Source organism: Schistocerca nitens, chromosome 4 (assembly GCF_023898315.1).
Source record: "Schistocerca nitens isolate TAMUIC-IGC-003100 chromosome 4, iqSchNite1.1, whole genome shotgun sequence".
Lineage (NCBI taxonomy): Eukaryota > Metazoa > Arthropoda > Insecta > Orthoptera > Acrididae > Schistocerca > Schistocerca nitens.
In genome coordinates, this window is record NC_064617.1 from 71,718,789 (window position 1) to 71,731,948 (window position 13,160).

Sequence of the window (13,160 nt, forward strand, 5' to 3'; positions counted from 1 at the left end):
ACAAGATCACAGGTTAGCGGCGCGCGCCATATCAGACCAGAAGAGAATATAGGCTTTCGGAATGTGGTGCTATAGGAGAATGCTTAGCATTAGATGGGTAGATCACGTAACTAATGAGGAAGTACTGAACTGAACTCTGGAGAAGAGGAATCTGTGGCACAACTTGATTAGAAGAAGGGATTGCTTGGTAGGACATGTTCTGAGGCATCAAGGGATCACCAGTTTAGTATTGGAGGGAAGCGTGGAGGATAAAAATCGTACAGGAAGATCAAGAGACGAATACACTTAGCAGACACAGAAGGATTTAGGTTGCAGTCGTTATTCGGAGATGAAGAGGCTTGCACAGGATAGAATAGCACGGAGAGCTGCAACAAACCAATCTCCCGACTGAAGTCCACAACAACGTCAACATCTCTGTCAGTCAAGAGACGAGGTCGGCATGTACGCTTTTGTGCTGTACGTGTCCCTTCACGTTTCCACTTCACTATCACCGTGGACCTTGGGATGTTTAGGAGTGTGGAAATATCGCGTACAGACATACGACACAAGTGACACCCAGTCATGTGACCATGTTCGAAGTCCGTGAGTTCCGCGGAGCGCCCCATTCTGCTCTTTCACGATGTATAATGTCTACTGAGGTCACTGATATGGAGTACTTGGCAGTAGGTGGCAGCACAATGCACCTTATATGAAAATCGTATGTTTTTGGGGGTGTCCGGATACTGCTGATCAAATAGTGTATCAGCCAATTAATCAGTTTAAAATGTCTACCAGACCTTGCGATCACATTGACCCTCGAATACCGTGGACACACTGGCATCCATACCCAACAAAGGAAGACAAAGCAAAATGACGGTGAACACTGCCCTGACAGCTCGCCGCCCTTGTGATAAATCACAATGCCACCCTCGTTGGCACTAATCTCCGGCGGTAATTCGCTTGAATACCGCCCTTCGATTGTGCTATTCCGGTACCAATCGAAGCGATAGGTGTTGCAGGTTCCAGCCAGCCAGCCAGCCAGCCTCTCGGCGTGCAGCAGTCCAGCCAGCAGTGGTCCCCGCCGGCAGCCAGCAGCGGTCCCTGCCAGCAGCCAGCAGCGGTCCCTGCCAGCAGCAGGCAGCGGTCCCTGCCAGCAGCCAGCAGCGGTCCCTGCCAGCAGCCAGCAGCGGTCCCTGCCAGCAGCCAGCAGCGGTCCCTGCCAGCAGCCAGCAGCGGTCCCTGCCAGCAGCCAGCAGCGGTCCCTGCCAGCAGCCAGCAGCGGTCCCTGCCAGCAGCCAGCAGTGGTCCCCGCCAGCAGCCAGCAGCGGTCCCTGCCAGCAGCCAGCAGCGGTCCCTGCCAGCAGCCAGCAGCGGTCCCTGCCAGCAGCCAGCAGCGGTCCCTGCCAGCAGCCAGCAGCGGTCCCTGCCAGCAGCCAGCAGCGGTCCCTGCCAGCAGCCAGCAGTGGTCCCCGCCAGCAGCCAGCAGCGGTCCCCGCCAGCAGCCAGCAGCGGTCCCCGCCAGCAGCCAGCAGCGGTCCCCGCCAGCACCCAGCAGCGGTCCCCGCCAGCAGCCAGCGGCGGTCCCCGCCAGCAGCCAGCGGCGGTCCCCGCCAGCAGCCAGCGGCAGTGCCCGCCAGCAGCCAGCAGCGGTCCCCGCCAGCAGCCAGCAGTGGTCCCCGCCAGCACCCAGCAGCGGTCCCCGCCAGCAGCCAGCGGCGGTCCCCGCCAGCAGCCAGCAGCGGTCCCTGCCAGCAGCCAGCAGTGGTCCCCGCCAGCAGCCAGCAGCGGTCCCCGCCAGCAGCCAGCAGCGGTCCCCGCCAGCACCCAGCAGCGGTCCCCGCCAGCAGCCAGCGGCGGTCCCCGCCAGCAGCCAGCGGCGGTCCCCGCCAGCACCCAGCAGCGGTCCCCGCCAGCAGCCAGCGGCAGTGCCCGCCAGCAGTCAGCGGCAGTGCCCGCCAGCAGCCAGCGGCGGTCCCCGCCAGCAGCCAGCAGCGGTCCCTGCCAGCAGCCAGCAGTGGTCCCCGCCAGCAGCCAGCAGCGGTCCCCGCCAGCAGCCAGCAGCGGTCCCCGCCAGCACCCAGCAGCGGTCCCCGCCAGCAGCCAGCGGCGGTCCCCGCCAGCAGCCAGCGGCGGTCCCCGCCAGCACCCAGCAGCGGTCCCCGCCAGCAGCCAGCGGCAGTGCCCGCCAGCAGCCAGCAGCGGTCCCCGCCAGCAGCCAGCGGCAGTCCCCGCCAGCAGCCAGCGGCGGTCCCCGCCAGCAGCCAGCGGCAGTGCCCGCCAGCAGCCAGCGGCGGTCCCCGCCAGCAGCCAGCAGCGGTCCCTGCCAGCAGCCAGCAGTGGTCCCCGCCAGCAGCCAGCAGCGGTCCCCGCCAGCAGCCAGCAGCGGTCCCCGCCAGCACCCAGCAGCGGTCCCCGCCAGCAGCCAGCGGCGGTCCCCGCCAGCAGCTAGCGGCGGTCCCCGCCAGCAGCCAGCAGCGGTCCCCGCCAGCAGCCAGCGGCAGTGCCCCCCAGCAGCCAGCAGCGGTCCCCGCCAGCAGCCAGCAGTGGTCCCCGCCAGCACCCAGCAGCGGTCCCCGCCAGCAGCCAGCGGCGGTCCCCGCCAGCAGCCAGCGGCGGTCCCCGCCAGCAGCCAGCGGCAGTGCCCGCCAGCAGCCAGCAGCGGTCCCCGCCAGCAGCCAGCAGTGGTCCCCGCCAGCAGCCAGCAGTGGTCCCCGCTAGCACCCAGCAGCGGTCCCCGCCAGCAGCCAGCAGCGGTCCCTGCCAGCAGCCAGCAGTGGTCCCCGCCAGCAGCCAGCGGCGGTCCCCGCCAGCAGCCAGCAGCGGTCCCTGCCAGCACCCAGCAGCGGTCCCCGCCAGCAGCCAGCGGCGGTCCCCGCCAGCAGCCAGCGGCGGTCCCCGCCAGCACCCAGCAGCGGTCCCCGCCAGCAGCCAGCGGCAGTGCCCGCCAGCAGCCACCAGCGGTCCCCGCCAGCAGCCAGCGGCAGTCCCCGCCAGCAGCCAGCGGCGGTCCCCGCCAGCAGCCAGCGGCAGTGCCCGCCAGCAGCCAGCAGCGGTCCCCGCCAGCAGCCAGCAGTGGTCCCCGCCAGCACCCAGCAGCGGTCCCCGCCAGCAGTCAGCGGCAGTGCCCGCCAGCAGCCAGCGGCGGTCCCCGCCAGCAGCCAGCAGCGGTCCCTGCCAGCAGCCAGCAGTGGTCCCCGCCAGCAGCCAGCAGCGGTCCCCGCCAGCAGCCAGCAGCGGTCCCCGCCAGCACCCAGCAGCGGTCCCCGCCAGCAGCCAGCGGCGGTCCCCGCCAGCAGCCAGCGGCGGTCCCCGCCAGCACCCAGCAGCGGTCCCCGCCAGCAGCCAGCGGCAGTGCCCGCCAGCAGCCAGCAGCGGTCCCCGCCAGCAGCCAGCGGCAGTCCCCGCCAGCAGCCAGCGGCGGTCCCCGCCAGCAGCCAGCGGCAGTGCCCGCCAGCAGCCAGCAGCGGTCCCCGCCAGCAGCCAGCAGTGGTCCCCGCCAGCACCCAGCAGCGGTCCCCGCCAGCAGTCAGCGGCAGTGCCCGCCAGCAGCCAGCGGCGGTCCCCGCCAGCAGCCAGCAGCGGTCCCTGCCAGCAGCCAGCAGTGGTCCCCGCCAGCAGCCAGCAGCGGTCCCCGCCAGCAGCCAGCAGCGGTCCCCGCCAGCACCCAGCAGCGGTCCCCGCCAGCAGCCAGCGGCGGTCCCCGCCAGCAGCCAGCGGCGGTCCCCGCCAGCACCCAGCAGCGGTCCCCGCCAGCAGCCAGCGGCAGTGCCCGCCAGCAGCCAGCGGCGGTCCCCGCCAGCAGCCAGCGGCAGTCCCCGCCAGCAGCCAGCGGCGGTCCCCGCCAGCAGCCAGCGGCAGTGCCCGCCAGCAGCCAGCAGCGGTCCCCGCCAGCAGCCAGCAGTGGTCCCCGCCAGCACCCAGCAGCGGTCCCCGCCAGCAGTCAGCGGCAGTGCCCGCCAGCAGCCAGCGGCGGTCCCCGCCAGCAGCCAGCAGCGGTCCCTGCCAGCAGCCAGCAGTGGTCCCCGCCAGCAGCCAGCAGCGGTCCCCGCCAGCAGCCAGCAGCGGTCCCCGCCAGCACCCAGCAGCGGTCCCCGCCAGCAGCCAGCGGCGGTCCCCGCCAGCAGCCAGCGGCGGTCCCCGCCAGCACCCAGCAGCGGTCCCCGCCAGCAGCCAGCGGCAGTGCCCGCCAGCAGCCAGCGGCGGTCCCCGCCAGCAGCCAGCGGCGGTCCCCGCCAGCAGCCAGCGGCGGTCCCAGCCAGCAGCCTGTGGCGGTCCCCGCCAGCAGCTAGCGGCGGTCCCCGCCAGCAGCCAGCGGCGGTCCCCGCCAGCAGCCAGCGGCGGTTCCTGCCAGCAGCCAGCGGCGGTCCCCGCCAGCAGCCAGCCACAGTCCCTGTCAGCAGTGGTACCCGCCAGCAGCCCGCAGCGGTCCTCGCCAGCACCGTCCCCCACCAGCAGCCAGCAGCCAGCGGCCAGTGGCGGTCCCTGCCAGCAGCCAGCGGCGATCCCCGCCAGCAGCCAGCGGCGGTCCCCGCCAACAGCCCGCAGCGGTCCTCGCCAGCACCGGCCCCCGCCAGTAGCCAGCAGCCAGCGGTCAGCAGTGATCCCCGCCAGCAGCCACCAGCGGTCGCAGCTACCAGTGGTCACAGCCACCAGCGGTCGCAGCCACCAGCCAGCAGTGGTCCTAGCTGCCCCCACCACCGCCAGCGGCAGCACCACCAGCAGCAGCACTACCACCACCACCACCAGCAGCAGCAGCAGAGACGTCCCCACCGGCCAGCCAACCGGGTCGCCCCCCCCCCCTCGCCGGTGGCAGCAGAGTGGGGTTTCGGCCCCCGTCCTCTTCGTCATTTTCCGTCCCTTTCTACTCTGTGTCTCATCGCCCTGCCCATCTCTCGTTTGCTTGTTTGTCTTGTCCTGTGTTTTTCCCCATTCTCATAATGTCAACCTCCACCACCTCTTCTACAGCCACCACCACTGCCATCATATGCACCTCCCCCTCCGCCGCTGCCACCACTATCACGTGGTGTGCTGCATCACTCCCCCCTGTCCATCCCCCCCTCCTCACTCTCCCGTCTCCCTCCCTATTTGTCGCCCCATCCCCGGCTCCTCCCTACTGCACCTCCCCTGATCCCTTCCCTCCACTCCCTCCCTCTGCTCCTTCCGTTTCTGCTGCCCCCGCTAGGGTGGTCGCCCGGAGGGCTACGGCCCACGCTCCACTCTCCGCTTCGCCTTCATCGTCATTGTCTTCACCGTCGCCTTCGCCATCGCCCTCACCATCTCCGGCGCCGCCTCCAGCACCGAGACCTGCCACTCCCCGCCACATTCCAGACGCTCCCATCCCCCACACCTCCTCCGCCGCCGTCTAGCGCCCCAGTGGCTGCCTCCTCTACTCCCAAAAAGGCTTCGCCACGTCCCCCTTCCCCCACCCATGATGCCATGGATGTCTCCCCGCCTGTCTCTGCCCCCTCCTCCTCCTCCTCCTCTACCCCCTCGTCCTACCGCTACCTCCTCTCCCGTCCTGATCCCTCCCTTCTTGAAGCCCGGAACCTCACCCTCTTCCTCCGCCAGAATTTTCCTGGTGCCCCCATCTCCCTCCTCACTCCTCGCTGTGATTCGGTGCTCTCCTCCGCCAGCCCTACCCTCCACACAGACCTCCTTTCTCACATCCCTGTCACCCGTTTTGGCTCTAATGCCTCCCTCACCCCTGCTCCTTCCCCACCTCTCTCCCACCAACCCCAACCCCCGCGTCGCCCGCCGACCCTCACCGCCGTGATCACTCGGTCAGTCCAATGATCATGGAGGAGGAGGTGTTGGCGGAGCTTCAGGCACAATCCCATCTGGAGGTGCGTGCGGTTCGTCGCATCCACAACGCTACCGGCCCCACCCGCCTTATGCGGGTCTTTTCCAAGCCCGCCCCCTCCATAGACCGTCTCTTGAAGGAGGGTGCCCTCCTTTTTAACCAACGTTATAAAGTTGACCCCTCCCGTTCCCCTCCTCAATCCCTCCGCTGCCAAAGGTGCTTGCAGTAGCAAGACCGCTACGGTCGCAGGTTCGAATCCTGCCACGGGAATGGATGTTTGTGATGTCATTAGGTTAGTTAGGTTTAACTAGTTCTAAGTTCTAGGGGACTAATGACCTCAGCAGTTGAGTCCCATAGTGCTCAGAGCCATTTGAACCATTTGCTTGCAGTATAATGCACACCCGACATCTGAGTGCTGCGAGGTTCCCATCTGCCCGCACTGTAGGCAAGCCCACTTTTTACGGCAGTGCCCCAATCTCCAGTCCCCCCCGTCCTGTAATACCTGTAACCTCCCTCATCCTACATACTCCCAGAAATGTAAGGCCCGACCACCTCCTACCACTCCTGAACTCACCGTTCCTGTCCGCCCTCTGGACGCCCCCACCCCTCCCGGCAATTCCCTTCGCCCGCCCCCTACCGCTGAGGACATCATCAGATTCCTCACCATCATCCTTCAGAATGTTCATCCTTTTCAGCGCCCGCACACCCTCCAACAGATATCACTCGCTGCCCGTTTCGTTTTCCAACTAAAAATGTATGCCACCTACTCCAACAACCAGGCCCATTTCACCTTCTCCCGTCTTGACACCCTCGTTTAAATCCCTGTAATGGCGCGACAGCACCGTCTCCTTTTCAACAACATCCGCTGCCTTCCCGCCAACAAGAACCTCTTCCTGCACACCCTTGCCACCCACCGCATGGGTGCCTTCCTCCTCAATGAAACCTTCCTCCAACCCCACCACACCGTCCACACTTCGCCCTACCTCCTCCACCGCTCCGATAATCCCCTCCCGATTGCGCGTGGCGGAGTTGCCATTGGTCACCACCGCCAGATCCCCGTTCGGCTTCAACCTCTCCTTCCCGACCCCACCATCAACGGGTTCGCATTTCTTCACTCCATGAGAAAATGCGGAGAGGTTTGGAATTTAACCGGGGACACGTGTGATGTCTGGTGATCAGCACCAATACGCCACTACCTCTCGGCGCTTCTCGGACAAATAGCAGCGACGAAAATTTCGTCCTGCATCGGGATCCGAACTGGCTATCTCAGAGTCGGGTGCCGCCAGGTAGGAATACGTTTACGATATCAGATACGGAGGCGGTACCTTAAAGCGGTTGGACAAAATATGTGAATACCCCTGCAGTACTTACTTACTTACGCTGCCCGTCCTTGGTCTCACTCAGTAAAGCCTTCATACCTTCCTGTCAGCTGTATCTTCATCTCCCAGACCCATTTCCGCATGTCTCCCTTGATATTATCCCTCCATCTCGTTCTTGGCCGTCCTAGTGGTCTCCTTCCTTCGGCTCTTCCATCCATTACTGCCTTTATTACCGTTTTTTCCTCTCACCTCCTCACCTCTCCGTACCAACATGCAGATGTGGGGAAGAAGGTTCTCCAGAACAAATCGTCGTTTCTGCGGACGATATACCGACACCATACACACAAAAAATTTAAACGTCAACAGTATTCAAGAAACCATACACGCAATGCTCAGAGACGAAGACCAATGGACCACATTAAATACACTCACTATGATATGTCCAAAGAGACGTATAGAGAGTATGTCCGAGCCAGACAACGAGCCTCTGTGCAAAGACAGGAAGGAATCCACAGGATGAAAAACAGCACTGATTCCGACATGGAATCACTGATCCAAACACGAGCGTAAATGAAAATGAAGAAGTGCCCTAAATAAAGAACACAACAACCTTAAAAAATTAGAGGTTAAGGTTTAGTTATTAGGAAATCTATAGTAGACGTTAGACTGAGATGAAGAGCTGTGATTGGCGGTCGATGGCTCAATGGACAATTCGAAGACACTCAGCGTCATACATACATGGTGAATGGACATTCTTCCACTATCATCTATCCTGTCTTCTACTTTTATTCTTCCTAAAATCTGGTTATGGTTTATAATTGGATTATCAACATTTTATTAATTTCATAAATGTTTACTATCTTTTATCTTTCCATCTTAAATGAAAGATACTTGATTATTGTAGAAAAAAATTTCCGAATTTTTAATATGTCTTCCTAAAATCCTATCTTCCATTCATAAATCGCTAATTTTAAGATTTTGCTCTCATAATTACTTTTATGTTTGTAAGTGTTTAAGGTTGAAATGTTATTAATCCTTATCAAAAATAACAAATAACAAGTATCACATTCCGTACATAAAAAATTTCGTATTGTGAAAGTACGACCAGTCTTAGTAGCAAGGAGGGAGGCCATCTGTAAATAGTTGGAAATAAATAAATAATTAAATTAAAAAAAATAAAACACCGGAGTCTTTTAGTTTTCACACTTGCTACGATTTCAAATGTGTATAATTATCTGAGTTCTCTGTTTTTCCTTATTCTCCACTCTTCATTTTCTTTCACTGTTCCAAATACTTTTCTCGGTACTGTATTTTAAAAAGTATAATTTTTTTGTGTGTTCTATTTTTTTGTTTGATGACGACCTCATGTATTCTTGTTTTTGCCTGCCTGGATAATAAGTTAGATCTTATGATGTTATGTATAGCTCCTAGACATCTTCTCCCAGCTTTAATTCTCGTTACGATCTACTATGAAGCTTTGTTGGTTCATGTTGGCACCGAGGTACGTGAATGTGTCTGTCTTCTTTATTGTTAGGTTCCTGATTGTTACATGGTTTGATCCTAACTTAGCTCTTCTTCCTATTATCATGAACTTCGATTTACTTTCATTTATATTAGACCTCCTTTCGTAGCTTCTTTCATCATTAGAGTTCCTATTTTCTCCAGGTCTTGCATGCTCTTTCCTGTCACCACAATATCATCCGCGAAGACCATAGACGCGGAAACCTACTCTTGCGACTTTCTGCTAGAGTATTTGAAATGGTTCAAATAGCTCTGAGCGCTATGGGTCTTCACATCTGAGGTCATCAGTCCCCTAGAACTTAGAACTACTTAAACCACACATCCATGCCCGAGGCAGGATTCGAACCTACGACAGTAGCGGTCGCGCGGTTCCAGACTGAAGCGCCTAGAACCGCTCGGCCACCACGGCCGGCGCCAGAGTAGTGCATCATACTACACGCTTACTATGTTGTTTTTACGGCCTACTAAAAGTGTACAAAGTTTGAAGTAAATCCGTAAGCCAACGTCGTGGCCTCCCTTGTCAGGCAAGCGGGCTCCTCAAGGTAGCGTTGCGTAGCTCCTCGTCATTTCATGTGTGGCGCGGTGCGCCTGAGAAGTGGAATCTGCGGCGTGAATTGAACTTACATGGGCAGCAGCAGGACAATGAGCACAATCATGTGTTCATAATGCACATTGTCAAAACTTTCTTCCCCAAATGAAGGCCTATGTTTGATACTAGTATACGTCATTTTGCCAGGAATGCCTCTTTGACTGAGCTATTCTGCTGTTTAATGTCGTCCGGGCTTCGTCTGTCATGCGTTCTTTTGATTTGAAGGCAACAGAATTTCTTCATTTCGTCTACTCCGCACTCTCAAATTTTGAAGTTAAATTAGTCGCTAATCTCATTTGCGCTATTCCTCATTACTTCTTTCTTTGGTTTACGTTCAGTCCATGGTGCATGTTCGTTCCATTCAACAGGTCACGTAACACTTCCTCACATTCACTGAGGCTAGTACCACTAGCAATGTCAACATCGACTCTTATTCGTTGTACCTTTCTACTCTAATTTTTAATATCACTCCTGAACCTTTCCTTTACTTCCAATATTGCTTCTCCTGATGTACAGAACGAACAGTAGTCTTTATCTTACACCCGCTGTAATGCGACACTTTAGTCTGTGGTCTTCTATCACTTTTCTTTTCCCTTGGTCCTTGTACATATTGTTCCTTACCCGAGTTACCCTGTAGCCTACTCGTACTTTCCTGAGAATTTCGAACATCTTGCACCATTTTACATTGTCCAGTGGTTTTTATAGGTCCATGATCCTATGACTGTGTCTTTCTGATCAAAGGCAAATCCAAGATCTGCCTCTCTGTTGCCTTAATGTTACCTAAAGCAAAACTAATTGTCACCCTTAGTTATAGTTTCCGTTCTCGTCCATTCCGCTAGCTTCTAATAACCCCTCCCCTCCCCCCCTCCCCAGAAATATTTAAACATTGTAACCTTCCAAGGAAACAACCTTAGGATTAAGGGAACAAGCACTCTGAGAAGTGTTGCAGTTAAACAGTACTGCCAACACACGCTGGAAATCACATGCCGCTATGGGGAAGTCACTAGGCATTAGCCCAAGCGTTTCCTGAAACGTTTTTGTGGGCCATAAAAACTAGTGGAAACTAATTGTCACAAGTTAACAGGGCGATCGGCAGTCCAAATCCGACATGTATTTTAGTAGCAAAGAAAAATACAGTCTTTCAATGAAAAATTTTAGTAAGCTGATTAAATTTCTGCACTAACAGTTTCATGGGAGAACTTTGTCACTGAATCCGGTCTTCATCACTGTATTAACTTTTCTCTTTAATGTGGGATACTAACTAATAAGTAAATCGCATTCTCAAGGTAACAATTACGAAACTAACGTTGATCATTCTCAATGAATCACTGTCTGAAGCTACAGTGAAAGCTGCCCTACAGACTTACTTTCTTTACGCGGGTACTCTGTTAGTACAAATACACGTGTATCAATATACTCGTGTCACACACAAAAATGGAACGGACAACAAAACTCAAATTCTTAAATTTGTAGAATAGTGCTGTCAGATTCAAGTTATTTTCAGATTAAGAACTGTTTCTGATGAAAATATTCCACTTCAGTATTACAAAATAGTCTCCTGAAACATTTTTTTTTGTACTGCTAAATCTGTAAGGTTCGCTGCCGGAAAAAAATTAGTACCCCCCCCTTTTAGAGGTTTCCAGTTCACTCAAGATTTATTGTTGCTGAGCCATGCCGGCTTTATCGCGATTTATCGGTATCACTATTGCTATGATCTATGACTGACGTCGCCGCTGGAGCACAGCGCACTTTGGTGTGGCGTCTCTGGGGGTGGTGGCCGGTTTGGTGGGCAGTGTGAGCTGAGGAACGAAGCTGTAACGAGCATTCCGTGGAGCCTCTTTGCCGTGGTGTTAGCTATTGGCGAGCGACCAGTATTGGACTCATGTTGTCCTGTGTAAGTCATAGAGTGCCGACGATTTTTTTTCTTTATTGTGATTTTAAACACCTTATACAAAGGCGGGCTGTCAGCAGCATAGTATTACATAGAGGTGGCACAGAGAAAACAGTCAAAACGGCGGGCAAAAAATGTAGACACTAAAAAACAAAAAAACATGGAGCCGTTCACGCTGGACGAGAAACACCACTAACACTAGTCGACACGGCGCACATAACATGGATGATGGTGACGGCACACGTGAACGGTGGTGGCGTGATGGCGAACAAACACTAAACACGAACGGAGGCACACACACGAGACACTGATGGTGATAATCTTCGGCGCGCGAATATTCACTGAGCGTGTGCGAGTCCGGGGACCTGCCAAGAGAGGAGGAGGAGGAAGGGGAATGGGCGAGGGAGAGGGGAGAGCAGAGATGCCACGGGCGGGGGAGATAGGGGGAGGGAAGAAGGGGGAGGGGAAGCCCAGGGGAAGAGGGGGGGACGGGGGAAAAAGAAGGGAAGGGAAGAGAAGGGTGCCTAAAGGAAAGGACACAGGAAGTGGGGGGGGGAGGATCAAAGTTGATAGGATGGGTAGATGCAGGGGAGGAGGACATCATCAGGGAGGGGGAGCTGGCGGAAGCCACCTTGGGAGAGGGTAAGGAGGGTGGAGAGATGGAGACCGGGTGGGACATGGGAATACAGGGTGGGAGAGGATGGGTGAGACAAGCGGATGAGGAGGATCGAGTTTGCGGGAGGTGTACAGGATCCGTATCCTTTCAAGGAAAAAGAGGAGGTGGGGGAAGAGGATGAGATCATACAGGATCCGCGAGGGGAGACGGATGCGATAGGCGAGGCGGAGAGCATGGCGTTCAAGGATTTGTATGGATTTATAAAAGGTAGGGGGCGGAGATCCAGGCTGGATGGGCGTAACAAAGGATAGGGCGGATGACAGATTTATAGGTGTGGAGGATGGTGGAGGGTCCCATACCCCACGTACGGCCGGAAAGGAGCTTGAGGAGACGGAGTCGGGAGCGCGCCTTGGCTTGGATTGTCCGGAGATGGGGAGTCCAGGAGAGGCGACGGTCGAGGGTGACGCCAAGGTACTTAAGGGTGGGAGTGAGGGCGATAGGACGGCCATAGATGGTGAGATAGAAATCAAGGAGGCGGAAGGAAGGGGTGGTCTTGCCTACAATGATTGCCAGGGTTTTGTAGGGATTGACCTTGAGCAACCACTGGTTGCACAAGTGGTGAACCGGTCAAGATGGGATTGGAGAAGGCGTTGGGAGCACTGCAGGGTGGGGGCAAGGGCAAGGAAGGCAGTGTCATCGGCAAACTGGAGAAGGTGGACGGGGGGTGACGGCGGCGGAACGTCCGCCGTATACAAAAGGTACAGAAGGGGGGAGAGGACGGAGCCTTGGGGCACACCGGCAGAGGGGAAAAAGGTGTAGGAGTAGGTGTTATGGATGGTGACGTAGGAAGGACGGTGGGAGAGAAAGGAGTCGATCAAACGGACGTAGTTAATGGAAAGGGCGAAGGTTTGAGCTTGAAGAGGAGACCAGAATGCCATACGCGGTCATAAGCTCGTTCGAGGTCCAGGGAGAGGAAGATTGCGGAGCGACAGGAATTAAGCTGGTCGAAAAGGAGATGAGTGAGGTGAAGGAGAAGATCGTCGGAAGAGAAGGACGGCCGAAAGCCACACTGGGTAACGGGAAGGAGGCAGTGCTGGCGGAGATGCTGGTGGATGTGGCGGGTGAGGATAGATTCCAGGACCTTGCTGAAGAGCGAGGTAAGGCTGATGGGACGGTAGGAGGAGACGGCAGATGGCGGTTTGCCAGGTTTAAGGAAAAACAGGATACGGGAGGTTTTCCACAGGTCGGGGTAGTAACCAGTGGACAGGACTACATTGTAGAGCCTTGCCAGGGTGGAGAGGAAAGAGACAGGAGCTTCACGAAGGTGACGGTAGGTGACACGATCGTGACCAGGAGCGGTGTTGCGTTTTGTGCGGAGTGTAGCAATGAGATCCTGTGTAGTGATAGGGGCATTGAGTTCCGTGTATGCAATGTTGTCCAAGTAC

At 57.1% G+C, this 13,160-nt stretch overlaps 1 protein-coding gene across 1 annotated transcript in view; it reads left to right on the plus strand.

Annotated features, from left to right (window-relative positions):
- Nucleotides 1-13,160, plus strand: part of LOC126252122 (uncharacterized) — a 71,477-nt gene that overhangs the window by 42,633 nt on the left and 15,684 nt on the right. Inside the window, exon 3 of the mRNA XM_049952987.1 lies at nt 2,241-3,090. Coding sequence (XP_049808944.1) covers nt 2,241-3,090 — 850 coding nt within the window. The remainder of the gene's footprint in view (nt 1-2,240; nt 3,091-13,160) is intronic.